This window comes from Ranitomeya variabilis, chromosome 1 (assembly GCF_051348905.1).
Source record: "Ranitomeya variabilis isolate aRanVar5 chromosome 1, aRanVar5.hap1, whole genome shotgun sequence".
Lineage (NCBI taxonomy): Eukaryota > Metazoa > Chordata > Amphibia > Anura > Dendrobatidae > Ranitomeya > Ranitomeya variabilis.
This window is the reverse complement of record NC_135232.1, coordinates 34,599,025-34,626,993: the sequence shown is the minus strand read 5'-3', so window position 1 is coordinate 34,626,993 and position 27,969 is coordinate 34,599,025. Positions and strand designations below refer to the sequence as shown.

Below are 27,969 nucleotides of genomic sequence, written 5' to 3'. Positions count from 1 at the left end.
ACGGTGACTGCACCAGCAGAATAGTGAGTGCAGCTCTGGGGTATAATACAGGATGTAACTCAGGATCAGAAAGAAAAAATAGTCCGAAAACAAAAAGTCTCTATAGATAAAATATTTAATTACAAAATAGGAACTATAATACATCTTTTTTTCATATGAGGTAAGTTTTGTGCAGTACATAGAAGCATGTCTTACATTAGATCAGCAGTAAGCCACTCACACAACTCGTCTGCATATCTCCCACAATGCATTGCCAATACCACTAGAGCAAAGCATGCTGGGAGGAGCCGCTGACCAACCTCTCAGTATATAAAGGCCGCCGCTGCTTCTTCTGGGTGGAAGCTTTTGGCAGTTCGTCCCCGTCAGTGAACAGCAGCTTTAGTTTTCCCGTCTCGACAGTGAATATTGATAAAGATGTAGCAGAGCGGAACCTGTCATTTGGCACAGTGACATTACCGGGCGGTGGTTTTTACATAGGACTGCCGGCACACCTGCTGTTCAGCTCTGCTACATCTAAACATAAATAATCACATCATGGGCAGTGATAGGTTTTTTGTTGTTTTGGCCCCAGTGGAAAGTGAGATTACTACATTTATTTTATACAATTTTTTCTTTTACAGTCAATTATGGAGAATTACAGAGCGAGTGATCGGCACAAGAACAGTAATAGGCGGACGTTTCCCAAACCCTGTGCCCCATGCTGGAAGGAGCACAGGCCAAGGCTGGTGTCCGCCATATTAATGTAAATTATAGTACAAAATCCCAGACACCTATGCAGCTACATAGCTTTACCATAGAGAAATTTAAAGGGGTTGTCTCGCTATAGGCAACCCCTTTAACATGAGAGTTGCCTGGCTGCTGAGACCCCAGGCAGACGGCTGATTTTGCCGGAGGCGGCGGCCGTCAGCCATACATTTGTATACTGTATGAGGGACATATAGTATTATATTTATGAAAGGGTTGATCCAATCTTGAGATAATGGGTATTTTTGGATAGTGCTCCTAAATACAAGCAATTATGCAATTTACTTCTTGTTAAAATTTTCAGCCATTCTTGAGATATTAACACTTTTCTTCTCAGCTCGTTGCCTAGGAGACCGACCACCGCTGCTGTCTAGCTGAAGCTGGGATTAGGAGGTACCAATGCGTTCTATAGCTTCAAAACAGTCCTTATTAGCTCACAAGAAAACAAAAATAAAAAAAGCAGCATGTAAGAACTGTTTTGGAGCTGGAACATATAGTTACCTCCTAATCTCGGCCATCTTCAGCCTGACAGCAGCAGTGGTCGGTCTCCTAGGCAACGAGCTGTAAACAAAAAAGTGCTAATATCTCAAGAACGGCTAAATATTTTAACAAGCAGTAAATTGCAAAAGTGCTTGTATTTACCAGTACTATCCGACAATATTCACGTAGGATGAGAAAAATTGATTATAGTGAAATCTAATTTGTCTAAAATTTTACCAAAATTTGCTGAGTCTAAGCAATCTAAATTTTTGGAATTCGATCCAAAAAAATAGTGAGTAATCGGCTGCCATTGCTGGATTGATATGGGCCAAAGAGGGGTAATAATAATAATATACTGACCTCAGTATATACTATATACAGTAGATCACTGGCCATGGTTTCTACAGACTGCTAGCTTATATCAGATTTCACACAGCACACTCTTCCTTGTTGATCACTAATCCGCACAGATTTACTTCCGCTGAGGCTGCTGTAATCACAGGACTTTAGCAAGTTGCCTCTGGAGACAAAGGGTTGATGAAAAAAAAACAATTGTTTTGTTGTCATCTCCCGTGATACAGTGTTAGAGATACAGTAAAGATGCAGCTCGGCCATGTTGACCGTTCCTAAAGCCTTCGGTAATTTCACGTTTGTTGTATCTGGACTTCAGCAGAGGCTGCTGTAATCACAGGACTTCAGCTGGCAAGTTGCCCTTTTCAGACACACAACTTATAAATTCTGTATTTGGAGAAGATATTCAGAAGTTCTTTTAGATCTCGCTCGCCCAGATTTCAGCAGGGAGGAAGTAAATGACTGCCGGAATTCAAGTCGAATTTGAAATGAACAAAACTTCACAAAAGGGAATGTCAGTTTGGTCCTATTTTTTTCCCCCCAATTTTCAAGGCTCGTCATCTGTTCCATGTTTTACTTGCTTTGTAAATAAGACGTTTAGGTTCTTAACCCGACGCGATTGTCTAGGAATGTCTGGAATAACACAAAACCTACAGAACATTTGGTGAACAGCACGAAGACAGCTGCCAGTGATAGAACAGTGTATACGTATATCTCAGGAAACTCTAAACCATGGAGATTCTATCAATCATATAACGCCCAGGTCAAGGTCCTCGTCGTCCCGGTTGACCAGATCATCTCCGGCCTCCCAGCTCCACCAGGTGGCGGTGGATATGGACGGTCTAACAAAGTTCATAGGAATATGAGCAAAAGGATACATGGAGGACCTCCGGACGGACTTCTTGCGCCTGGCGTCCGCGTCGTTCTCCTTGGAGGCTCGATGGGATAAAGTCGGTCTGTCTTTTAATTCATTCTTTAGACTCTTGATTTCATCCAGAAGATCTAAAACCCTCTGGGTGGCGGCTACGTTCCCACCGCCGAGGACCTGAGCTTCTGGGATCCAACGCAAGTGTCGCTGGGCCCAGACGCAGATATCGGGCCCTTCGATGTGCGGCAGGATCAAGCCGTGAACGTCCATCGGCTTCCGGTGCCAGTTCTCATAGAAGACCCGGTAATCACTGGGACCCTCGTCTGGAGAACTTATTAATTTACTGATTCTTTTACCAAGGAGACTTTTTATGAAAGGTCCAGGTTCTTCCTTGAAGAATCCTCTCTTATTGGACGATTTTGACTGGGTAAGAGGCAGAGACATCTGTCTGTGATGCTATAAGGGAACGAAATATCAGTTTTATTCGATGGAAATTGTCAAAGTCAAAACTTTCATAGACATTAATTTGGGTTTTATTCACGTGCGGCAGCGGTAGAAACCTGAGAGCTCTTAAATCTTCATCAATGGTAAATACTAACGCGATTTGGGCTCCTCTCCCCTATTAAATTGCTTTAACCCCTTTATGACCTTGCAATATCCCATTTTGCACTTTCCTTTTTTTTTCCTCCCCTTATTCCAAGAGCCATAACTTTTTTTTTTTAATTTTTCCATCCCCATAAAGCTGTACAAGGTCTTGTTTTTTTTTTTGTTTTTTTTTTGCCGGGACGAGTTGTACTTCTAAATGAAACCAATTTATTTTATCATGTGATGCACTGGAAAGTGAAAAAAAAAAAAGAAATAAATTCCAAGTTCGATGAAATTGCAAAGAAAAGTGCATTTCAGAATTGGTTTTTTTTGTTTTTTTTTTATTTAACATGTTCACTATATGGTAAATCTGACCTGGCAAAATGATTTTCCAGGTCAGCACGAGTACGCAGGTACCAAACATGTAGAGAGTCTTTATTTAGGTGGTGAAAAAAATATAATAATATTGGGAAATTTGTAGGGAAATTTTTTTTTTTTTTTTTTGCTTATGTCGCCATTTTACAAAACCTGTTGTGTATTTTCATTTTTCAGGGCCAGGGGCTGTGCGAGGGATTATTTTTTTACACCTTGAGCTAATATTTTTATTGATACCATTTGGGGGTAGATGCGATTGCATTATATTGCAATGCTGTGGAAAAGGAAAAAAAACTTTCAAAATTTTTGTGTTTCGTATTTTTTTTTTTCTTACTACGCTGCTTTCTGATCGTATTAATCTATTTTATATTTTGATAGATCTGACATTTCTGAACACCGATACCAAATGTGTATTTTTTTATTTTATTTTTAATGGTGCAAAAAAAAGGGGTGATTTGATTTTTTTTAAACTTTTGATTGAATTTAATAGTCTCCTTAGGAGACCTGTAAGCTGGGATCGTCCGATCGCTTGTGCTACACATAGCAGGGCTGTAGCTGTTCATGAGCCCTGAACACTTATTTTTCCTTCCAGAAGCAGATACTAAAGAGGTCACATGTGTTGCATTGATAGGTCCAATGTGACAGCACAATCGTCAGGCCGCACGACACCAGTTTGTGTGGAGCCTTTAAGCCACCATTGGGGAAACGCACTCTAAGGGTATGTGCACACTTCAGGATTTTGTCAGGATTTTGTCAGGATTTTTCATCAGGATTTGTAAGCCAAAACCAGGAGTGGAACAATTAGAGAAAAAGTATAATAGAAACATATGCACCACTTCTGCATTTATCACCCACTCCTGGTTTTGGCTACAAAACCTGATGAAAAATCCTGACAAAATCCTGACGTGTGCACATACCCTAAATGGGCCCAGAAAGTTGTCTTACCAGACGTCATTTTCCCATCTGAGCCAATCTTGTATTTTTTGCACTTTACATTTTTTCCTCTCCTTTTTACAAGAGTCATAACTTTATTCCCTCCACATGGCCATACGAGGGCTTGTTTTTCATTGCAGGACAAGTTGTTGTATTGAATTTCACCAATGACTTTACCAATAATGTATGGAAAAATGTGGTAAAAAACCCCCTCATAATTCCACCATTATTTTGGGGGTTTTGCCTTTACATCCCAACAAAGCGAAGCTGCAGCTCGGTACAATTACACCGCTGCTGAATTTCTAATTTTTGGCATTTTGATTATTTCTCATTTGGCGTTTACCTTATAAAAGAAATCGTTTTATATGTTGATCAAACTGGATTTTGACAGATGTGACCATCCACAGCACGCAGATTTATGTATGTAAATATATATATATATATATATATATATATATATATATATATATATATATATATATACATATACACATATATATATATATACATATATACATATATACACACACATATACATATATACACACACATATACATATATATATACATATATATATTTTACACATATATATAAGGCCATGTGCACACGTTCAGGATTGTTAGCGTTTTTTTCGCGTTTTTTCGCTATAAAAACGTGATAAAAACGCGAAAAAAAACGCTTACATAAGCCTCCTATTATTTACAGGGTATTCCGCATTTTTTGTGCAAATGTTGCGATTTTTTCCGCGAAAAAATCGCATAGCGGAAAAAAAAGCAACATGTTCATTAAAAATGCGGAATTGCAGGGATTCCGCACACCTAGGGGTCCATTGATCTGCTTACTTCCCGCACGGGGCTGTGCACACCATGCGGGAAGTAAGCAGATTATATGCGGTTGGTACCCAGGGTGGAGGAGAGGAGACTCTCCTCCACGCACTGGGCACCATATAAGTGGTCAAAAAATAAGAAATAAAATAATAAACAGTCCTATACTCACCCTCGATGTATTCCCGCCTCCTCGCACGCTGCCGTTCGGTTCCTGTAGCTGGTGTGCGCTGAAGGACCTCGCCGAATGACGTCACTGTCCTGTGATTGGTCGTGAGCGGTCATGTGACCGCTCACGTGACCGTGACGTCACGGGAGGTCCTGTGCGCACAGACCAGCTAGAAGAGGAGCCGGACGGCCGCTGAGGAGATGTCTGGGTGAGTATAAGCATTTTTTTTATTTTTTTTATTATTTTTAAACATTCTATCTTTTACTATAGATGCTGCATAAGCTGCATCTATAGTAAAAAGTTGGTCACACTTGTCAAACGCTATGTTTGACAAGTGTGACCAACCTGTCAGTCAGTTTTCCAAGCGATGCTACAGATCGCTTGGAAAACTTTAGCATTCTGCAAGCTAATTACGCTTGCAGAATGCTAAAAAAACGCGAAAAAAACGGAAAAAAAACGCAAAAAAAAAATGCGGATTTCTTGCAGAAAATTTCCGGTTTTCTTCAGGAATTTTCTGCAAGAAATCCGCAACGTGTGCACATACCCTAAAATTCTAAAAGTGTTTTTTTTTTTACATTTAGCATCTCATTTTAGTAATCTTTACGTACAACAATGGCGGCTGTCATGATCACCCCACCAGAAGCCCAAGACTAAGGAGTTGAGGAAATAAGTGTTATTGGACCTCTCATCGAGACTGATCCTCTTAAATGACACTGATTAACAGGGGCATCTAAGTGGTTAAATAGCAGCGATCTGTGCTAACTCTGATCACTGCTGTTAAAGGCAGGTGTCGGCTGTATAACGCAGCAGGCACCCACTGTGTACGGAGCCAACTCTGCTCCTGAACTCGCTCCATACACCTGACGTACATGTGTGTTACATGTCAGGATTAACAATGGGCGACCCTCAGGATGTTGAATGACTGTTCCTAATAATATATTCAGGAATCGTTGATCATGCAGCCGCCCCTAAATCAGCCCCATACTCGCCTTGGGGCGCGTTCCTTTGCGGCTTTTCTCCTGTTTTGACTTCTCCTCGTACAGCGGATTGTTGAGAAATGTCAGAGCCTTCAGCTCAAACTGCACCGACCAATCCCACACCGAGTAAAAACTGAAAGAGTCGCTTTGTCTGCCGCCGCCACCGCCGTCCTCAACCTGCCAGAATAAAAAAAAAAAAATAATAAAACAACATGGAGTATTTGCAAATTCCAGAAGAAGGAAGTAGGTCGTGGCTTAAGCAAACTTGGCCTTAATTACTAGATTGCTCCCAGCAGCTGAATAATGGCCCCCTTGTTACACAGCCAGGCTGAGAGCTCATTGTAGGAGGCGATCCGCCGGCTGCGGACAGAGCGACTGCCGGGAAACACAGCAAGGTGAAGGGACGGGAACATCAAAATGTCTCCGACAATTTAGGACTCTAATCGGCTCCATCCCTCCTTGCTGCACCCGATGCAAAGCTTTAATGTAACAGACAGGATTCGAACATGGAAAATTTATTACCTGCTGATGGTTAAAACCAGATGACATACGGATGACAATACAGAAAAAAAAATAAAACAAATCAGGTTTTTTCTGTATTAAAATCTGACAATTTTTTTATTTTACGATCGTCTGAACTTTAACTAAATCACAAAGTAAGACAAGTAATAGATAATGAAAACTTAGGATGAACAGTGGGAAAGGCACCAAATACATCAAACAGCATGAACTGCTTGATAAATTTGGCACAATTTAAGAATATCTTCACAAAGAGTCTTTTTTTCGGAACGGAAACACAATGTTTTTGAGATTTGCAGAGCTTCCGCTCAAAAAAAGATCGGCTCCTCTGTGTTACATCTGGTGCAGAACCTGAAGTCGGCACTTTAGTGTTATTTATTTCTGCGTTGCATTCTGCCGCTACGCACGTTTCCCACATCCCCTCATGAATCTGGGTGAAACGCGCGTTGAAGCACAGGGCCACACACCTAACCTCATTTTGATTGCCATCAGAGACGACGGTATGATTTTGCAGGACCGTGGTTGGTCATTTGTGGCCAAAGGATGGAAGCCCGGTACACCGCCTCCTACCTGCCGGCATCCCCAGCTCTTCTTCTGACTAGCCGGCCTGGTTTGAGGTCATTGTTGCAGTGTCGGCCACATATGTAGGAGGCGGATCGCAGGGCTCCCGTCCGGTGGCCACGGAATACTGACCTGGCCAGTGCAAATGATGATTTCTGCATCCTTACTATTCCACAGCAGGTAATTTGCTGACCCGGGCTCTTACCCACTTATGTGTATCCCTCTGATAGGCCGAATTGAAGAAGAAAGTGCTGAAGATGGGTATATTAATGCTGTCCGACAGGACCGTCAGATACGTCTCCGAGAACTCAAAGGCAAGTGGGTACTGGTGGACCAGCTGCCAGACACAGTCCAGGAAGAGCAAGAAGACCGGAGCCTGAGGAGAGGAAGAAAAGACAAGGTTCTGTACCCCCAGGGGGAGAAGGTCCTGTACCCCCAGGGGGAGAAGGTCCTGTACCCCCAGGGGGAGAAGGTCCTGTACCCCCAGGGGGAGAAGGTCCTGTACCCCCAGGGGGAGAAGGTCCTGTACCCCCAGGGGGAGAAGCCCGATGCCACCAATCTGCTGCCGGAATATTTCCCAACATCATTAACCTCACTCATTCACACCTACGAGAAAAACGGTCCTAACTTCAGCAGGTTTTCTCCATGAAAAACAGACGGCACCCAGATGGCATCTGAGCGCTGTCTGGTTATCTTCATGGCCTCGATAGTCTTGCGTTGCCGATTTTGATCCGACACTTGGATCAAAATTAGACATGTGACGACCCAAAATCTAGCAATTCGAAATGAGCCTATAAAGTTTGCAGGACCCTCTGACGCAGCGGACAGCTCCGTATCAGGTGGCCGCTTAATTAAATCCTCCTTCCCGCTGAATCCCCGACTTTGCTCGTCATGAGCCGCAATCGTCTTCATAGACTGGCTAATTTAAGGAGGCGCTGGAGATGCCGGCAGGTAGGATGCGGTTCTCTGGGCTCCCATCCAGCTGTCACACAATACTGATACAGCTGCGAAACCAGGATCCTGCACATCTCTAATAGCAATGCAAAAAACCCCTAAAACACAGCGATGCCCAAAAAAGAAAAAACTAAAAAGGCAAACGTAAAATAAGTGATAAAGAACAGCAATGCAAAAAAAAGACAGACAAGCACAAATCAATTATATCATTGCTGTAAAAGACGGCCCAATACCGACACTTTAATACTTGAAACTATAAGACAAGCCACTATGCTGCCCCCACGCCATACACCGACCCCCCCCACGTCACAGATCTGGCTGCCACTATGCTGCCCCCACGCCATATACCGACCCCCCCACGCCACAGATCTAGCTGCCACTATGCTGCCCCCACGCCACAGATCTGGCTGCCACTGTACTGCTCCCACGCTACAGATTTGGCTGCCACTATACCGCCCCCCCATGCCACAGATCTGGCTGCCACTATACTGCCCCCCCCCCCACGCCACAGATCTGGCTGCCACGTGTGCACTGAGCCCACAATAAGGACATCTCTGCCTTACTGAAGCATGTCCTCCGGTCTGAGAAGTTTGTACATGGTAATTCCAGTAATGTCCACTCCTTGACCTCGGCCTTACCTCCCCATCATTGGTCCTCAGATGGTTACATCGATCCAGAAAATTATGTCCTCCCATCACCCACTCCTTCTGGATAAGGCACTGGAAACCGCATCTGGTGCGGTAATGTGGATCCATCATGATCTGCACCAGGCTGGAGACCACACAGCAGAAGTCGGAGGCCGTGTCCTCTGTATGAGCCGAGACAGGGAATCAGCGACATAATCGAGGACGAAATGCTTAAAGAGGTGCGACAATGGGTAGAGGAGTATTCCCATCTCCAAGATCCTATCTCAATATGTACTAGGTGTAATAATATCAAATACCTCCAATTAGAAATGTAGTATAGTTCTTCTGATTCTCTTTGCCCCCTCATGCGCAGGGCATTGCGGTAGATTAGGTATCCATGGTTACAACTACTAACTCACTAAATAAGTTGTCATAACTATAGATACCTAAGCTACTGTAATGTCCTGCACATGGGATAAGGGACATGTTGAATCAGAAGAACTATACTACATTTTTTATTTGCTAATATTATTATACCTACTACATAATGGGATAGGATCTTGGGGATGGGAATACCCCTTTAACAATCCTGCTTACCTTTAAGGATTACATTAATTTTTTTGTTTTCCAAATATTCAATAACTTCAATGGATTTCTTAAGGCACTGTCTGCAATGAGAAAACAGACGGAGCAGAGGTCACACACACACCCAGAGGTCAACTGCAATCCTCCGCGGGGGTGAACAGGGTCCAATATTTTTCATATCAATTCTTTTCGTTTGTCAAGATCTCTGCTTGCTCTGTAACAAGCCGTGATCTTGTATCCATACCATAATCCAGGACGGATGTATATCCCTTAGACGTTACCCATGAACGCTCAAATTGAATGACAGCAAGCAGAGATATTGAAAAGGAGGCAGAAAATGAACAATATGCAGACATTTTAAATGCTTCCTCTTTAAATTAGATTCCCATCTCCAAAATTCTATCCCAATATGTGGGAGATGTAATAATAATAATTATCAAATACCTCCAATTAGAAATGTTGTCTAGTTCTTCTGACTAGCCATGTCTCTTACCCCATGTGCAGGGCATTGTGGTAGCTTAGGTATCCATGGTTACAAGCAGTCATATAGTGACAGTTAGTTGTTATTGGTTGTAACATAGATACCTAAGCTACCGCAATGCCCTGCACATGGGATAAGAACATGGCTAATCAGAAGAACTAGACAACATTTCTAATTGGAGGTATTTGATATTATTACTACTACACCTACTACATATTGGGATAGGATTTTGGAGATGGAAATACCCCTTTAAATAAAAAATCTAAATGGCTGTAGCAGTCAGCGACTAACCTTATAATTTCAAGCCAATTGCTCGTGTGCAACAGTGAGAACCACTTGAAGTCTGTGACCCAGAACTCGGTGGAATTATCTAAAGAATAAAAGTGAAGGGGAAACAAGAATAAACGCATGAAATGGTCAACAGTTTAGGAAACTTTTTTTTTCCTTTCACGTGAATGAGGTTTGCAGCACATGTTACAGAAAAAAACGGAAAATGCTGCAAATATTCAACCACGTAAAATAACAGAACCATAACCCCCCAGCCATTTAGATGGCTGCCGTCAGCCATTTAGATGGCTGCAGTCAGCCATTTAGATGGCTGCCGTCAGCCATTTAGATGGCTGCCGTCAGCCATTTAGATGGCTGCCGTCAACCATTTAGATGGCTGCCGTCAACCATTTAGATGGCTGCCGTCAACCATTTAGATGGCTGCCGTCAACCATTTAGGGGGCTGCCGTCAACCATTTAGGGGGCTGCCGTCAACCATTTAGGGGGCTGCCGTCAACCATTTAGGGGGCTGCCGTCAACCATTTAGGGGGCTGCCGTCAACCATTTAGATGCTGCTGTCAATCACAAACAGTGGCGATTTAATGGCTGTCTCACTCATCGATTCCCATTGGCCATCCTGTGTTGTGATCGTGGGGATCCGATGCCTTACCCCGACAGCCGTGGGCAGGCTGAATGGCCACCATTGCTGCCATCTAAAGTCCTCCTGTAACTAGGCTTCATGGCAGAACCACAGTTACACTATACACTGCAATACTGAGGTTTTGCAGAGTACAGTATAAGTGATCAAACGATCACAGGTTCAAATCTACTAAGGGGAATAAAAATATAAAAGAAAGGCAGAAACGCATAAAAAATAAAAAAAAAAAATTGGGATTTTATTCTTACCTATTAAAAACAACTGCTTAAATCGTGTATAGGCTGCCTGGATGTCGGAGAGGGAGGGAAGAGTGACGGACAGATCCTCAATTCTCACTTCTTCGTAGGGCGGCCGGTGAAGGATCTTCTCTACACTGCAGGGAAAACACAAAATACAAAGTTAGGATTTATCCGTACTAACAAGCAGTATAAAAACAAAGAAAACCTGCTCAAATTAGATGTGACGGACCCGTTCAGGAACGCTTTCTGCTCCTGCATGGAGGAATCGTCCACTTCTTTAGGGAGAGAAGCCATTTTGAACAAAGCCGCCCCATTCTGAGTGGACCAGCACCAAATCTAAAAAAAAAAAAAGGCAAACAATGGGCACAGTCAGCAACGTAAAGGCTGTGAAAACCTTTGTGGTAGAAGAAATGAGCATTACAGTTGTGAGAGGTTAATAACATTGCACTTTCAGTCTGCAATCTTCAATCCTTCATTTATTTTCAGACTCCATGATGTGCAGTTTGCAGCACAATGCTTTTCTGAGGGTGTGTATGTGTGTGTGTGTCTCTCCCGGAAATATAGGCTGGATGTGAGGTCTGTGTGTCTCTCTCGGAAATATAGGCTGGATGTGAGGTCTGTATGTCTCTCCCAGTAATATAGGCTGGATGTGAGGTCTGTGTCCTTCCCAGTAATATAGGCTGGATGTGAGCCCTGTGTGTCTCTCCCAGTAATATAGGCTGGATGTGAGGTCTGGGTGTCTCTCCCAGTAATATAGGCTGGATGTGAGCTCTGTGTGTCTCTCCCAGTAATATAGGCTGGATGTGAGGTCTGGGTGTCTCTCCTAGTAATATAGGCTGGATGTGAGATCTGTGTCTCCCCCAGTAATATAGGATGGATGTGAGGTCTGTGTCCTTCCCAGTAATATAGGCTGGATGTGAGGTCTGTGTGTCTCTCCCAGTAATATAGGCTGGATGTGAGGTCTGTGTGTCTCTCCCAGTAATATAGGCTGGATGTGAGGTCTGTGTGTCTCTCCCAGTAATATAGGCTGGATGTGAGGTCTGTGTATCTCTCCTAGTAATATAGGCTGGATGTGAGGTCTGTGTGTCTCTCCCAGTAATATAGGCTGGATGTGAGGTCTGTGTGTCTCTCCCAAGTAATATAGGCTGGATGTGAGCTCTGTGTCTCACCCAGTAATATAGGCTGGATGTGAGATCTGTGTGTCTCTCCCGGTAATACAGGCTGGATGTGAGGTCTGTGTGTCTCTTCCAGTAATATAGGCTGGATGTGAGCTCTGTGTGTCTCTTCCAGTAATATAGGCTGGATGTGAGCTCTGTGTGTCTCTTCCAGTAATATAGGCTGGATGTCAGATCTGTGTGTCTCTCCCGGTAATACAGGCTGGATGTGAGCTCTGTGTCTCTCTCCCAGTAATATATGAGGGAACAGATGAATGACCTCGGGGAGACCAAAACATCCAACACTGCGGAGACACCATCACGTGTTTCTCAACGCAGTGATCCAGAACACTGCCCCCATCCCTTAAGGGAAATATGCAAATGCATGTAAAGTAAGCTGCGGAGACACCATCACGTGTTTCTCAACGCAAGCAATGAATAGCCAGGCCTTTCTCCGGGAAGGAACAACCACGGGAAGGGCAGCATCCAATAAAGGAGAATATCCAATAAAGGAAGACCACCTATGCCAAGCATGGTATCCATCCACAAACAGCTGTTTCGGGGTTTTTGCCCCTCATCAGTGTGGAGTAGGAAACTGGCTATTAGGAGCAGTGCCTGGTGAAAGGCTATGAGGGAACAGATGAATGACCTCGGGGAGACCAAAACATCCAACACTGCGGAGACACCATCACGTGTTTCTCCACTGGATCACTGCGTTGAGAAACACATGATGGTGTCTCCGCAGCTTACTTTACATGCATCTCCCAGTAATATAGGCTGGATGTGAGGTCTATGTGTCTCTCCCAGTAATATAGGCTGGATGTGAGCTCTGTGTGTCTCTTCCAGTAATATAGGCTGGATGTGAGATCTGTGTGTCTCTCCCAGTAATACAGGCTGGATGTGAGGTCTGTGTGTCTCTCCCAAGTAATATAGGCCAGATGTGAGGTATGTGTGTCTCTCCTGGTAATACAGGCTGGATGTGAGGTCTGTGTCTCTCCCAGCAATACAGGCTGGATGTGAGGTCTGTGTGTCTCTTCCAGTAATACAGGCTGGATGTGAGGTCTATATACCTCTCCCACTGCCTGCTGGATCCTGTAGTCTTCTCTAACACTAATGACTCATCACAGCTTCAAACCTGGAGCGATTTCCCCTTCTACAACTCAGCATCAAGTGATTCCCCTCTAGCTACACCACATGTGAGTTCACCTGCATGATTTGTCCTGTGATCTATGCACAAGCCCATCTCTATTGTTTTCTCTAACACTTACAAAAGCGAGAGGCAGAGAAAGGTGTCAGATCCAAGAGCGAAGCTCTGATGGATGTGTCAGATCTGGCAGACCAGCTAGCTAGATGACGGACTTACACCCTCGGCAGCAGCAAAATTATTTATTTCTTTAAAATCAAGACCATTTAGAAGTTTCCTTAGTTTTGCATTTAGGAAGCAAATAAACAATAAAAACAAAGCGTGTCCGAAGAATTTACATAAAACCTCCAGCCCAGCAGGGCTCTGCTCTAAGGATTGGTAGCAGAGGGCTTCCAGCAATTGCCGCGACTCATATTGAGAACTTTTAAGCAACTTTTCGGTCTTCTTAATATTTCCAGCATATAGCCATCATGTACTCACAGGAATCCCTCTCCCATGGAACTTATACACGCTCTCCTCCGGTAAATTGGCCGGGACAATGAAGTAAGGAGGTAACCTAGGAAAAGGAGAATGAAGAGCGGTGGTAAGTACAAAGGTAAACGGCCGAATATCCCAAAAATTCAAGGAAAGACACCTGGGGGGCGATAAGTATCAATGTAGGACACATACATGCCCCCTTCCTGTAACGATGGGCATCTCAGGGCAAAAGTTTATGGGTATGTTAAGCATAGTGTGCGTAAAGTGGAAAATCTGCAGCAAAAATCAGCACCAAAATGTATAGATTTTGTATGAGGTTTCTCTGCAGAAAAGAGCAGTAAAAAGAAGTGTACAATTAAAAAAAACAAAACAAAAAAAAACCTACGGTATACTGAACCCAACCTGCTGCTTCCCTGGCCGTCGCCTCTGTACAACCTGCCGCCATTTTGCATTGACTCAAGTTATTACTACAGGAGTCAAGTGAAATAAGACACCGGATGGGTCGCACAATGACGGGCAGGAGATAAAGAAGACATGGGAGCTGTTGGATATTAGAGGAAGGTCCAGATTTTACTGCCAAAAAAATGTGCAAGAAAATCAGCAACCAGGATTTATTGCAGATTTTTACTTTCCCATTGAACTCAAAGAGGAAAATCCAATGTAAAAATAAATAATGGCAAAAAGTGAGCGTTTTACCAAACTAGCCTAAAACTACACATAAAGGGTAAGAGCTCAACGGCGCCGTAGCCGACACACAACACGTACCATTCTAAACCTTTGTATGTTTCATTGACGAATACTTTATAAAACATGTTCCCCTTCGTGCGGTCCAGCTCCATCCGCCAGTCCTTGTGCTTCTCAAACAAGACGGTCTGATCCTTGGCACTTGTAGCTGAAATGAAAAGACATATGATCATTAGTGCGCAGCCCGGCTCTCCTCCCGTCACTCACCCACAGATAATGTACGGTGATTGCCAGTGTTACCGCTCCTTCCTGCAGTGCAGACCGTGCACAGCCTGTCCCCTCGCCCATTGTCTATGGATCTACAGCTACATGTGATCCGACCACACACCTACGTCTGTCTATCCAGGTGAGAGTGCGGCAGGTAGCCATTCTGTCATATGGTAATATCACTAGTGGCGTACCGGCCTGTGTAACCTACAGTCGGCACGACCATTATCAGTGTCCGAGAGCTCACCGGCATAACGAGGCGCTGCTGCCGTGTAGGAGAACAGGAAGATCAGCTTCAGAGGTTTAGGACTGAGGGTGTGATGAATGATCCCATTGACGATCTGAAACACAAAACATAAAATAAATTCACTGACAGCAGGAAGAGATCTTGTATATTGGAAATATGAAGTGCGAGTATTGTACAGCTTGTCATGTTGAATAAAACAGTGGGTGCAGCGGTGCGACCCTGCCCTATCCGGGCGCAGCGGTGCGACCCTGCCCTATCCGGGCGCAGCGGTGCGACCCTGCCCTATCCGGGCGCAGCGGTGCGACCCTGCCCTATCCGGGCGCAGCGGTGCGACCCTGCCCTATCCGGGCGCAGCGGTGCGACCCTGCCCTATCCGGGCGCAGCGGTGCGACCCTGCCCTATCCGGGCGCAGCGGTGCGACCCTGCCCTATCCGGGCGCAGCGGTGCGACCCTGCCCTATCCGGGCGCAGCGGTGCGACCCTGCCCTATCCGGGCGCAGTGGTGCGACCCTACATTGCCTTATCTGGACGCAGCGGTGCGATCCTGCCCTGCCTTATCTGGATGCAGTGGTGCGACTCTGCCCTGCCTTATCTGGGCGCAGCGGTGCGATCCTGCCCTGCCTTATCTGGGCGCAGCGGTGCGACTCTGCCCTGCCTTATCTGGGCGTAACATAACTTGATTGGGCGACGCTCATTTGGATGCAGGAAACAATATAAATAATAACAATCAGAGGTCGCAGCTGTAATTACCCGGTTCACTTCATCCTCTTTGGCGTAGCGGAGACCGAAGTGAAACACCCTGAAGTCTCGGCAGTAGATCAGCAGCTTCTCGGGCTGTTTCTTCAGTGGTGCCCCCAATATGGGAACTTTCTTCTTGTCGTCATACACTGGAAAAGAAAAACGTGTTACAAGCACCGAGGCGCGACACGTGCGGCAGAGCCCCAGATGGAGGAACTATGCACATTCCTAATTTTACAATAATCTGTGCAGATAATAAATCACTGCCCAAGTCTGGGAGTCGGGAGGACGCTGGAGGACCGGGGCTCGCTGTGACGGCCACGGCAGTTGTCGTTTCCCACCATCCCTGTGTGTTATTAGTACAGAGGGAAATGCTCTGAGCACAGGCCAGGTGACACAGCTCACGTTATCTGTGCCCTGGGGTTAATTATTAATTCTCCGCACATTGCGATTGTCCTAATCGTGTTTATTTTAGCCGGAGATTGAACAATAGAGGAAATCTGACTGGTAATATGGTGACCTGCAGAATTGACGGCAGCTCTGTCATGTACAAGACCCCAGAAGTGTCGCCGCTCCAGCTGGAAAAGCACCACAGTGCCGCCGCCGCTCCAGCCGGAAAAGCATCACAGTGCCGCCGCTCCAGACAGAAAAGCATCACAGTGCCGCCGCTCCAGACAGAAAAGCACCACCGCTCCAGATAGAAAAGCACCACAGTGCCGCCGCTCCAGACAGAAAAGCACCACAGTGTCGCCGCAGCTCCAGCCAGAAAAGCACCACAGTGCCGCCGCCGCTCCAGCCAGAAAAGCACCACAATGCCGCCGCTCCAGCCACAAAAGCATCACAGTGCCGCAGCTCCAGCCACGAAAGCACAACAGTGGCGCCGCTCCAGCCACAAAAGCACCACAGTGCCGCTGCTCCAGCCAGAAAAGCACCACAGTGCCGCCGCTCCAGCCAGAAAAGCACCACAGTGCCGCCGCTCCAGCAGATACAATTAGATGGATCTAATCATATAGTTACATAGTTACATAGTTATTAAGGTTGAAGGAAGACTGTAAGTCCATCTAGTTCAACCCATAGCCTAACCTAACATGCCCTAACATGTTGATCCAGGGGAAGGCAAAAAAAACCCATGTGGCAAAGAGTAACTCCACCATGGGGAAAAAAATTCCTTCCCGACTCCACATACGGCAATCAGACTAGTTCCCTGGATCAACGCCTTATCAAGGAATCTAGTATATATACCCTGTAACATTATACTTTTCCAGAAAGGTATCCAGTCCCCTCTTAAATTTAAGTAATGAATCACTCATTACAACATCATACGGCAGAGAGTTCCATAGTCTCACTGCTCTTACAGTAAAGAACCCGCGTCTGTTATTATGCTTAAACCTTCTTTCCTCCAGACGTAGAGGATGCCCCCTTGTCCCTGTCACCGGTCTATGATTAAAAAGATCATCAGAAAGGTCTTTGTACTGTCCCCTCATATATTTATACATTAAAATAAGATCACCCCTTAGTCTTCGTTTTTCCAAACTAAACAGCCCCAAGTGTAATAACCTATCTTGGTATTGCAGACCCCCCAGTCCTCTAATAACCTTGGTCGCTCTTCTCTGCACCCGCTCCAGTTCAGCTATGTCTTTCTTATACACCGGAGACCAGAACTGTGCACAGTATTCTAAGTGTGGTCGCACTAGTGACTTGTATAGAGGTAAAATTATGTTCTCCTCATGAGCATCTATGCCTCTTTTAATACATCCCATTATTTTATTTGCCTTTGTAGCAGCTGCCTGACACTGGCCACTGAATATGAGTTTGTCATCCACCCATACACCCAGGTCTTTTTCATTGACGGTTTTGCCCAGAGTTTTAGAATTAAGCACATAGTTATACATCTTATTACTTCTACCCAAGTGCATGACCTTACATTTATCCCCATTAAAGCTCATTTGCCATTTATCAGCCCAAGCTTCTAGTTTACATAAATCATCCTGTAATATAAAATTGTCCTCCTCTGTATTGATTACCCTGCAGAGTTTAGTGTCATCTGCAAATATTGAAATTCTACTCTGAATGCCCCCTACAAGGTCATTAATAAATATGTTAAAAAGAAGAGGGCCCAGTACTGACCCCTGTGGTACCCCACTGCTAACCGTGACCCAGTCCGAGTGTGCTCCATTAATAACCACCCTTTGTTTCCTATCTCTGAGCCAGCTCTCAACCCACTTACACATATTTTCCCCTATCCCCATTATTCTCATTTTATGTATCAACCTTTTGTGTGGCACCGTATCAAAAGCTTTGGAAAAGTCCATATATACTACGTCCACTGGGTTCCCTTGGTCCAGTCCGGAACTTACCTCTTCATAGAAGCTGATCAAATTAGTCTGACATGATCGGTCCCTAGTAAACCCGTGCTGATACTGGGTCATGAGGTTATTCCTCTTCAGATACTCCAGTATAGCATCCCTTAGAATGCCCTCCAGGATTTTACCCACAGTAGAGGTTAAACTTACTGGCCTATAATTACCGAGTTCAGTTTTTGCCCCTTTTTTGAATATTGGCACCACATTTGCTATACGCCAGTCCTGTGGTACAGACCCTGTTATTATGGAGTCTTTAAAGATTAAAAATAATGGTCTATCAATGACTGTACTTAGTTCCTGCAGTACTCGGGGGTGTATCCCATCCGGGCCCGGAGATTTGTCAATTTTAGTTATTTTTAGCCGCCGCTGTACTTCCTGCTGGGTTAAGCAGGTAACATTAAATTGGGAATTTTTATCACTAGTCATATTGGCTGCCATGGGATTTTCTTTTGTAAATACTGATGAAAAAAAGTCATTTAGCATATTGGCTTTTTCTCATCCTCATCCACCATTTCCCCCAGATTATTTTTAAGGGGGCCAACACTGTCATTTTTTAGTTTCTTACTATTTATATAGTTAAAGAATATTTTGGGATTATTTTTACTCTCTCTGGCAATGAGTCTCTCTGTCTCAATCTTTGCTGCCTTGATTTGCTTTTTACATAATTTATGTAATTTTTTGTATTTAGTTAATGCCTCCTCACTACCTACTTCCTTTAATTCTCTAAATGCTTTCTTTTTGTCCCTTATTGCGCCCCTTACAGCTCTATTTAGCCATATTGGTTTCCTCCTATTTCTAGTATGTTTATTCCCATACGGTATACACTGTGCACAGGTCCTATCCAGGATGCTAATAAACGTCTCCCATTTTCTTTGTGTATTTTTGTGTCTCAGGATATCGTCCCAGTTAATTGCACCAAGATCCTCTCTCATCCGTTGGAAATTTGCCCTCCTGAAGTTTAGTGTCCTTGTCACCCCCCTACTACCCATCTTATTAAAGGTTACATGAAAACTTATTATTTTGTGATCACTATTCCCCAAGTGACCCCCAACCCTTATATTTGATATGCGGTCTGGCCTGTTGGTTAATATTAGGTCTAGCAGTGCCCCCCTCCTTGTTGGGTCCTGAACCAGTTGTGAAAGGTAATTGTCTCTCATAGTTGTCAAAAACCGATTACCTTTGCTGGAACTGCAGGTTTCTGTTCCCCAATCTATTTCAGGGTAGTTGAAGTCCCCCATAATAATGACTTCTCCTTGAGTCGCAGCTTCATCTATTTGCTTTACGAGGATATTCTCCATTGCTTCCATTAGTTTTGGAGATTTATAACAAACCCCATCAGTAATTTATTATTTTTTCCCCCTCCCCTTATCTCCACCCACAGGGACTCTACATTTTCATTAGATTCACCTATATTATCACGCAGGATGGGTTTTAAGGAAGATTTTACATACAGACACACCCCTCCCCCTCGCTTATCTGTACGGTCATTTCTGAACAGGCTATAGCCCTGCAAGTTAACAGCCCAGTCATGGCTCTCATCCAGCCACGTCTCAGATATCCCCACCATGTCATAATTATGCTCCAACAACATTAGTTCTAATTCGTCCATTTTGTTGGTGAGGCTTCTGGCATTAGTATACATGCACTTGATGTTACTCTCTGTACCTCTATTCTTTCTTAAATTACTAACTGTTCTAACCCCACCCCCCATGCCACCGCCACCCCCAACTTCCTTATTTGTGCCCAGGTCTCTATCTGCACTATCTTCCCCTCCTATAAAATGAATACCCTCCCCCCCAATCCCTAGTTTAAACACTCCTCCAACCTTCTAACCATTTTCTCCCCCAGCACAGCTGCACCTTCCCCATTGAGGTGCAGCCCGTCCCTAGCGTAGAGCCTGTAGCCAACTGAGAAGTCGGCCCAGTTCTGCAGGAACCCAAACCCCTCCTTCCTACACCAATTCTTGAGCCACTTATTAACCTCCCTAATCTCCCGTTGCCTCTCTGGCGTGGCACGTGGTACAGGCAGTATTTCGGAAAATACCACGTTGGAGGTCCTTGCTTTCAGCTTGCAGCCTAATTCCCTGAAATCATCTTTAAGGACCTTCCACCTACCTCTAACTTTGTCATTTGTGCCAATGTGCACCATGACCGCTGGGTCCTCACCAGCCCCTCCCAGATCGTATCGATCTATCGAATCTTCCATCTCTCCGATGGGCTATTTATTAGTGTGATCGATCTGATAGATAATAAATAGATAATAGACAGACACACAGCTGAGATTTTGACCTACATTTGCATACTGTGAGAACGGAGAGGAAACCTCAAGAAACTTGGATAAAAATAGTAATAAAAAGAGGAAGCAGGGCGACATAAAAACACTATACGGCAGAGCATACTACACTACAGTCTCCCCTACCTGCGCACAGCTGGTCCACGCACTGCAACGTGATGTCGTTCTCGCCCACAATCTTGTTCTTGAATTCTGGAGCCTACGGGATAATAATAAGGACAGAAGACGCCCGGGGGGCGATCAGGGATGTGGAGGGGATAACACGACCACAGCAGTCGGTTCCTATCTGCAGGGATTGTGACGGACGTTTCCACGGAGGGCGAAGAGCTGAACCCGTCAGACATTTATGGTGTATTTGGCGTATCTGCCATAAAGGTCTCTGATGGGATCGGCCCTTTATCAGCTGCCCAGGACTTTATCACTCTTCCTTTAGCGGCTGCAGGGGCCATGTTTAGTAGCCCGGTACATCATTGCTTGTATAAGGGCCTGAAAGCGGACGCTGAGCAAAAGGGGCAAGCAACGGCTCCAAGGAGGGGAAGGTGCGACACTCACATTATTATCTTCGGCGCCGTCCTCGCACAGGAAGGTGATCTTGAAGTTGGTGCACACGAGTCGCCCGCAGACGCCTCTCTGGGACCCTTCGTCTTGGGAGATCTTAAACACATTGCCGGCTTCACAGTGGAGCATCTCACCTGAGGACCGAGAACAAGACCACCTGAAATTATCACCGCAGAGGCCCATCATTAGTAATTGATGATCATCAATATCAAATTTCCCAGCAAAAAATAAAAAAAGAAAAAAAAAAAATTGAGCAAATCAAAATCCGTCACAGTATTGGACAACCTCTGTAATTTATCATAAAAATGTATTGAAAAATGGCGAAAAAAAAAATAAAAGCAGCAATTCTGACATATTTTGGAATTGATCTTTTTATGTAGTTTTTTTTAAGGACTTTTACAATAACTTTCTGCAGCTTTTGTTACATTGTAGCAGTGACAGAGGAAACAAAGTATCTCGCGGAGATGTTGTTCTCGCAGATCACACAGATTTATTTCTCACCATTTCCTTCCTTTCGATACAGATTACATCACCGGAGCGGCGCGGACCGGCGAGCGCTTCCTAGTGAGGAAATAAGCCGGGAGCGGCGGACAATAGATCACAAACAAGACAGACTTCCATAACGATAAGTATGTGCCCCCCCGCGACCTTGCGAGACTGAAGTGGACAAGCGGCCGACGGCCGGACACTCGCTGACCTTCAGATACCTCTCCCCATACACATTCATGCGTTTCCCCCTTTTATTAAGTTATTTCCTATCCTCTTATGATGAGGAGATGGCTCTGCTTGTTCTCTCCCAGCCTATACAGCAAAGCTAACAAGCGAGTTATAGAAAATAGTCTCAGCCCAATGTCTGCTCTAAACAGATGCATAAAAAAAATAAATAAATCCATTAAACTTACCGCAATAATACCTATTTATCCAATAATAAATTCATTTTCAGAAATAAAGAAATAAATTTACCTGGTAAGAGCGGAACATCGTCGACTTTCGCTGCTTGTTCTGCCTTTTCTTTAACATCGATCTCCTGTTACACGAAGAAAAAAAAAAAAAAAAAAAAGAAGTTATACTTTTGGTTTCTTTTCATTGAAAACAGCAATGACCCTGCTGACCTGCAGAAAGAGCGCCACATCTGACCACAGGATGCGCACGGTACTGCAACTCGGCCTTATATCAATTAAAAGGATTCTCCAGGAATACTTAAAAAAAAGAAGTCCTGGGAACCTTCGGCACTCGCTAGGCCCCATGAAGGGATTCGGGGGTCTACTAACCACATGAGCTGCCTAGGATGTCGGGTGCAGAAGTGATAAGCCCCTTCAAATTTGAGATTAAATTCCAGGAAAGCAGCCGGGATCTTGTAGTAAATATTTACATTACTTCACTTAACATTTAATTTGGGGTCAGGGGGGCGCATCCACAGTGCCGAGGGCGCATCCACAGTGTCGGGGCGGTGGGTAGGGGCAGGGGGCGCCTCCACAGTGCCGGGGAGGGGGAGCATCCACCATGCTGGGGTCCAGCGCATCCACCGTGCTGGGGGGGGGGTCCAACGCATCCACCGTGCTTGGGGGGGGGGGGGGCCTGGCGCATCCACAGTGCTGGGGGGGGGGCCCCGGCACATCCACAGTGCTGGGGGGGCTCCGGCGCATCCACAGATCCGGGGGGGTGTCCGGCGCATCCACAGAGCTGGGGGGGGGGGGGGGTTCCGGCGCATCCACAGAGCTGGGGGGGGTCCGGCACATCCACAGAGCTGGGGGGTTCCGGCGCATCCACAGAGCATGGGGGGGTCCGGCACATCCACAGTGCTGGGGGTCCGGCGCATCCACAGTGCTGGGGGTCCGGCGCTTTTTCTAGTGGGATACCCCTTTAAATACCCCCGGGCAGTTTTCCACTTTCCAGACTTTGTGAAGTTGACGCCGGCCGTCACTTTCCTGAATATTTAACCTTCTATTTCCTTATTTAGTCAGGAAAATAACTAGACGTGATTAGCGCCACAGGTGAGGACGCTCATCCACCGCCACCTTTGCCCCCCGACTCTTGAAATGCCCCCAGGATAGTCCACAAAGTTAATGATTAGCAGAAATGGTTTCTTGTAGGACTGTGCAAGAAAACTTCATCCACACAGTGACGGTCCTGCACGCCGGCATCTCTTCATCCAGAAAGTCTGATAATCTGGTGCTTGTCAATAAGCCCAAGACTGACCTGCTAGATCAGTGGGTGTCAGACACCCGGCCCCCCAGTCTATCTGCTGTATGCAGCCCCCACTATGTACAGAGTACATAAAGCTGTAAGCGCACGGCTCCGTGCATTCCATAGTGGCCGTTCTCGGTACTGCAACTCAGCTCCTACTGAAGTGAACGTGACCTGAGCTGCAGTACCAATAACTGCCACTACATGGTGTATGGAGCTGCACTTTTCCATCTCTGCACATCACTGCCAGGGTGCGGGAGAATCAGACAGCTCATCAGTGGGGGGTGCTGGGTGTCAGACCCCCGCTGATCTGATAGACATGAACTATCCTAAGGATGGACCATTAATATTGGACCATTAAAATAGCTGTGGACAACCCCTTTAAAATGATTTTTTTTCCCCCATACAAGTCACTGGGAGGGACCTTATAAAAACAGTGATCTGTTCCATGGTCGAAAAAGTTGAAGGGGGAATAGTTTTACAAAAAAAAAATACAGGATGAAACTTTATACTATGAAATATTCAGACGGCACCCCCCAAAGGTTTATATCCGCAGATCTATTAATTTTATGACTGTTGCTTTAATTAAAGGGACAGCACCTGTTTAAGCGGTTTCCTACTTAATACATCAGGGTTATATTGCTTGGATGTTTTCACACATCCACCGACCTGAGGGGCTGCAGTGCTGGAGCAACGTCGCTGCGACCCCCTATTCCAATTTCTCCCAGTGCGGCGGTGCCCCTCCCTGGCTGCACTAAGGAAGAGCGAGGGTCCTAATGGTCAGACCCCAAACAATAGTACAGTGATGGAATCTCTTAGTGAGTCCCGTCCACACGGAATGTAAAAAGACCTGAACGAAATCCATTGCAAAACACACCAGAATTTTCACGCTGATTTTGCTGCAGATTTCACACCAAACGAAACAGGGTTTTTTTTTCATGTGGATGCAAAATCCACTTCAAAAACTGCTTAATACTTTGATGTGGATTTTGAAAAAAACATTAAAAAAAAAAGTATGTTTTTTCACATGTAAAAAAAAAAATCTGGCGTTTTTGGTTTAAAAGATTCTTTAGTCAAATTCGGAGCGTTTTTTTTCTTTCAAGCAGGAATGGACGTATAAAGACAAACCAACTAAATCATGTGTACTATAAGTATGTATTTTTTATTTTTTGGAGAGGATTTTAGGGAGTTTTCGCTCCACAGACTCCGAGTGAGTACAGTCTAAGGACTATGTGCACTGCACACTGCATTTTTTTTAGGTGGATTTTGCCTAGAATCTGCAGGGGAAAAAAAATTAAAAAAAATCAACCCATAAAATGCTCACATAAGGCCCAACGATGTCACAGCTTTGTGCACATGTTCCGTCTTAGCTACTTCTTTTAACCACTTCAGGTTTCGGAGACAGTGACGCAGTTAGAAGAGGTAACGCTCATTCTTTCGGGAGGGGGGGGGGGTGTCTTCTGCTAAAACGCTGCAACTGCGACGTGTGCGAATAGCAGAAGAGAGTTTTCCCATCGGAAGATTATTGAAAGAGAATTTGTAGCATTTCATGTGGATTTTGGAGCAGAATCTGCACCATTGTACTCCGTGCGAACAAATCAGCCATGAAAATCCACAGCAGAAATTAGGAAACGCTCCGTTTTTTGAAGAGTTTTTTTTTTTTTTTACTTTTGACTGGACAGTGCAAACTTTGCAGCAAATTCCATCAGGATCTGTTTCAAAGAATTAAAAAGCATTTTTTTTTTCCTTACCATACATGTTTCTAAACCTCTTTGAGTAAGCAAGAAAAATGGTCAAAACAAAACAACTCATGAACAACAAAGTGGATTTCACATGAAATATGAAGATAAAGCGTTTTCAAGAGTTTTTGGAGATGATTTGCTCCAAGTGTGAACATAGCCTAATAAGCAGATTTTACTTGTGGACCCACTTTTCTGCTATGGGAAGAGGCGGAGGATTTTCCTGCCGTGTGTGAACATAGCCCTAAGGAGCAGACGGCAGGTCAGGGACAGCGGCCATCCTCCTGACATCTGCGCGGCTGCTCCCTGCCCGGCTCCTGCTCACACCTGACTCCTCCAACCCGGCAAACAGGTCTTACCGGGACATCAAAGTTTCACAACAGGCACAAAACTTCTACCGAAACTTTCATAATTTCTACACACACAAAAAAAAAAAAGAGTTCTAATAAGTGTTCTCTCTGGACCTGGGTGGTCCGTGCCCCCTGCTGGTCCCCCTCCCCAGGCACAGGGGGCGGCAGCCTCTGCTGGACAGGACTTGGCTCGGTGGCCATGGGCATCTGCCAGCAGCACAATGCCCGCGCCAAACTCCTCTCACCAACAGTAGGAAAGTATCCGGAGATAAGCGGCGCCTCTCATGGCCGCCACGTTACCCATCGCCCCAGGCTTTCCCAGGAGGAGATACAGTTTCTGCACATTTCTAGCGTCACTTTTCCAGACTCCATAATGGCAGCGGTGCCCGGTTTTGCATCACTGTAGAAGGGATGATAATACCCTGCGGGCACCTCCATGGCATATATCATCAGGGTGGGGGAGGCCGCCCTGCTCAGCTGCGCAGGGAGAAGGATAGCAGAGGAGCCCGCTGTCTGGGGCACTGCTGGCACAAAGGGGAGGAAGGTACAATGCCACAGTCAGGGCCAGGACTGGCGTAGGAGACGGGCATGTGGCCTGCGGGCAGGTATAACAGCAATGGTCAGGGCAGGATGGAGGAAAAAAGAAGAAAATGTGGCAGCATAAGCCGGGGGCAACGGGTGAGAGGGAATATGCACCAACTTGTGCCAGTGGGAGCACACAGAGCAGATGGCAGCAATGGTAAGGAGTGGGTACAGTGAGACCCTGGCATGGAGACTGGGCAGAGCTGTGTAGGGGGGCACCACAGGGCTGGCACCAGCACGAGCAGACTGGTGCAGTATCACTGGCCACAAGTACCCAGAACAGAAGGAAAGACGATGGCGCTGCCCAACAATATCAGGAAGGAGGACGGCATAAAGGCATCGGCCAGCAGCGCCCCGGAAGAGGGAGACTGGTAGTGAACTGGGTACAAATGTTAGAAAAGCGGTGTCAGGGGGGCGAGAGGGCACGGCGGCGGGGGGCGAGAGGGCACGGCGGCGGGGGGGACGAGAGGGCATGGCGGCGGGGGGGCGAGAGGGCACGGCGGCGGGGGCTTGTTATAAAAATCGTGTCGCAAGACCAAAGAGGAGAAAACAGAGGGGTCAGGAAGCCCACAGATGGCACAGTGACAAAGGTCAGCAATGTCAGGAAGTGGTTATGGGCAGCAATGCAAGGAAGTTTGTGCAGTGGGTAAAAAGTGGGCACAGTGGCAACAGGGAGCAATGCCAGGCAGTGGTGCGGTGGGTAAGCAGCGGGCACAGTGCTAACTACAGGCAGTGGTGCGGTGGGTAAGGAGTGGGCACAGTGGTAACTACAGGCAGTGGTGCAGTGGGTAAGGAGGGGGCACAGTGGTAACTACAGGCAGTGGTGCGGTGGGTAAGGAGTGGGCACAGTGGTAACTACAGGCAGTGGTGCAGTGGGTAAGGAGGGGGCACAGTGGTAACTACAGGCAGTGGTGCGGTGGGTAAGCAGCGGGCACAGTGGTAACTACAGGCAGTGGTGCGGTGGGTAAGCAGCGGGCACAGTGGTAACTACAGGCAGTGGTGCGGTGGGTAAAGAGCGGGCACAGTGGTAACTACAGGCAGTGGTGCAGTGGGTAAGCAGGGGGCACAGTGGTAACTACAGGCAGTGGTGCTGTGGGTAAGGAGTGGGCACAGTGGTGCGGTGGGTAAGCAGCGGGCACAGTGGTAACTACAGGCAGTGGTGCAGTGGGTAAGGAGGGGGCACAGTGGTAACTACAGGCAGTGGTGCGGTGGGTAAGCAGCGGGCACGCTGGTAACTACAGGCAGTGGTGCGGTGGGTAAGCAGCAGGCACAGTGGTAACTACAGGCAGTGGTGCGGTGGGTAAGGAGCAGGCACAGTGGTAACTACAGGCAGTGGTGCGGTGGGTAAGGAGCGGGCACGCTGGTAACTACAGGCAGTGGTGGGGTGGGTAAGCAGCGGGCACAGTGGTAACTACAGGCAGTGGTGCAGTGGGTAAGGAGGGGGCACAGTGGTAACTACAGGCAGTGGTGCGGTGGGTAAGGAGCGGGCACAGTGGTAACTACAGGCAGTGGTGCAGTGGGTAAGGAGGGGGCACAGTGGTAACTACAGGCAGTGGTGCGGTGGGTAAGGAGACTGGTATAGGGGCACAGACCACCAATGTCGGGACATAAGTAAGCAGGGGGTGTTCTGGGTGCAGAGAGGGTACAGCGCCACCCCGTGCTGGGGGCAGGATGGTGCCAGTGGCAGCAGTGCAGGCAGGGAGCTGGCACAGTCATGCCGGAGGCGGTGTAGTGGCTGAGGAGCGGTACAGGGGCAGCACTGACGGCCGAGGACAAGCACTGCTGGGGGCACAGCCAGCACTCACCTCAGGGGTCAGATACGACACAAATGACGGCACTTTGGGGGACTTGGCCGCCCCTCCGGACCCCAACCCCAGCATGTCCCGGCCGCCGCCCTCAGGTACACACCGCCAGGCACCGCCCTCTCCAGCGGATACACTGACCACACCCACAGCACTGGCACCGCCCTCTCCAGCGGATACACTGACCGC

The 27,969-nt window shown here is 46.3% G+C and overlaps 1 protein-coding gene across 1 annotated transcript; it reads right to left on the bottom strand.

Moving 5' to 3' along the window:
* Positions 1-97: 97 nt before the first annotated feature.
* On the bottom strand, positions 98-27,969 carry MTMR12 (myotubularin related protein 12). The gene is made up of 16 exons (XM_077282048.1): positions 27,784-27,969; positions 22,084-22,147; positions 21,115-21,254; positions 20,689-20,761; positions 15,920-16,056; positions 15,171-15,264; positions 14,738-14,864; positions 13,976-14,051; positions 11,427-11,533; positions 11,207-11,331; positions 10,325-10,403; positions 9,565-9,635; positions 8,980-9,149; positions 7,593-7,763; positions 6,320-6,484; positions 98-2,899 (listed from the first exon to the last, which is right to left on the bottom strand). Exons 1-16 carry the CDS (start codon positions 27,856-27,858, stop codon positions 2,324-2,326), a joined length of 2,250 nt encoding a protein of 749 aa, XP_077138163.1. The 5' UTR covers positions 27,859-27,969; the 3' UTR covers positions 98-2,323.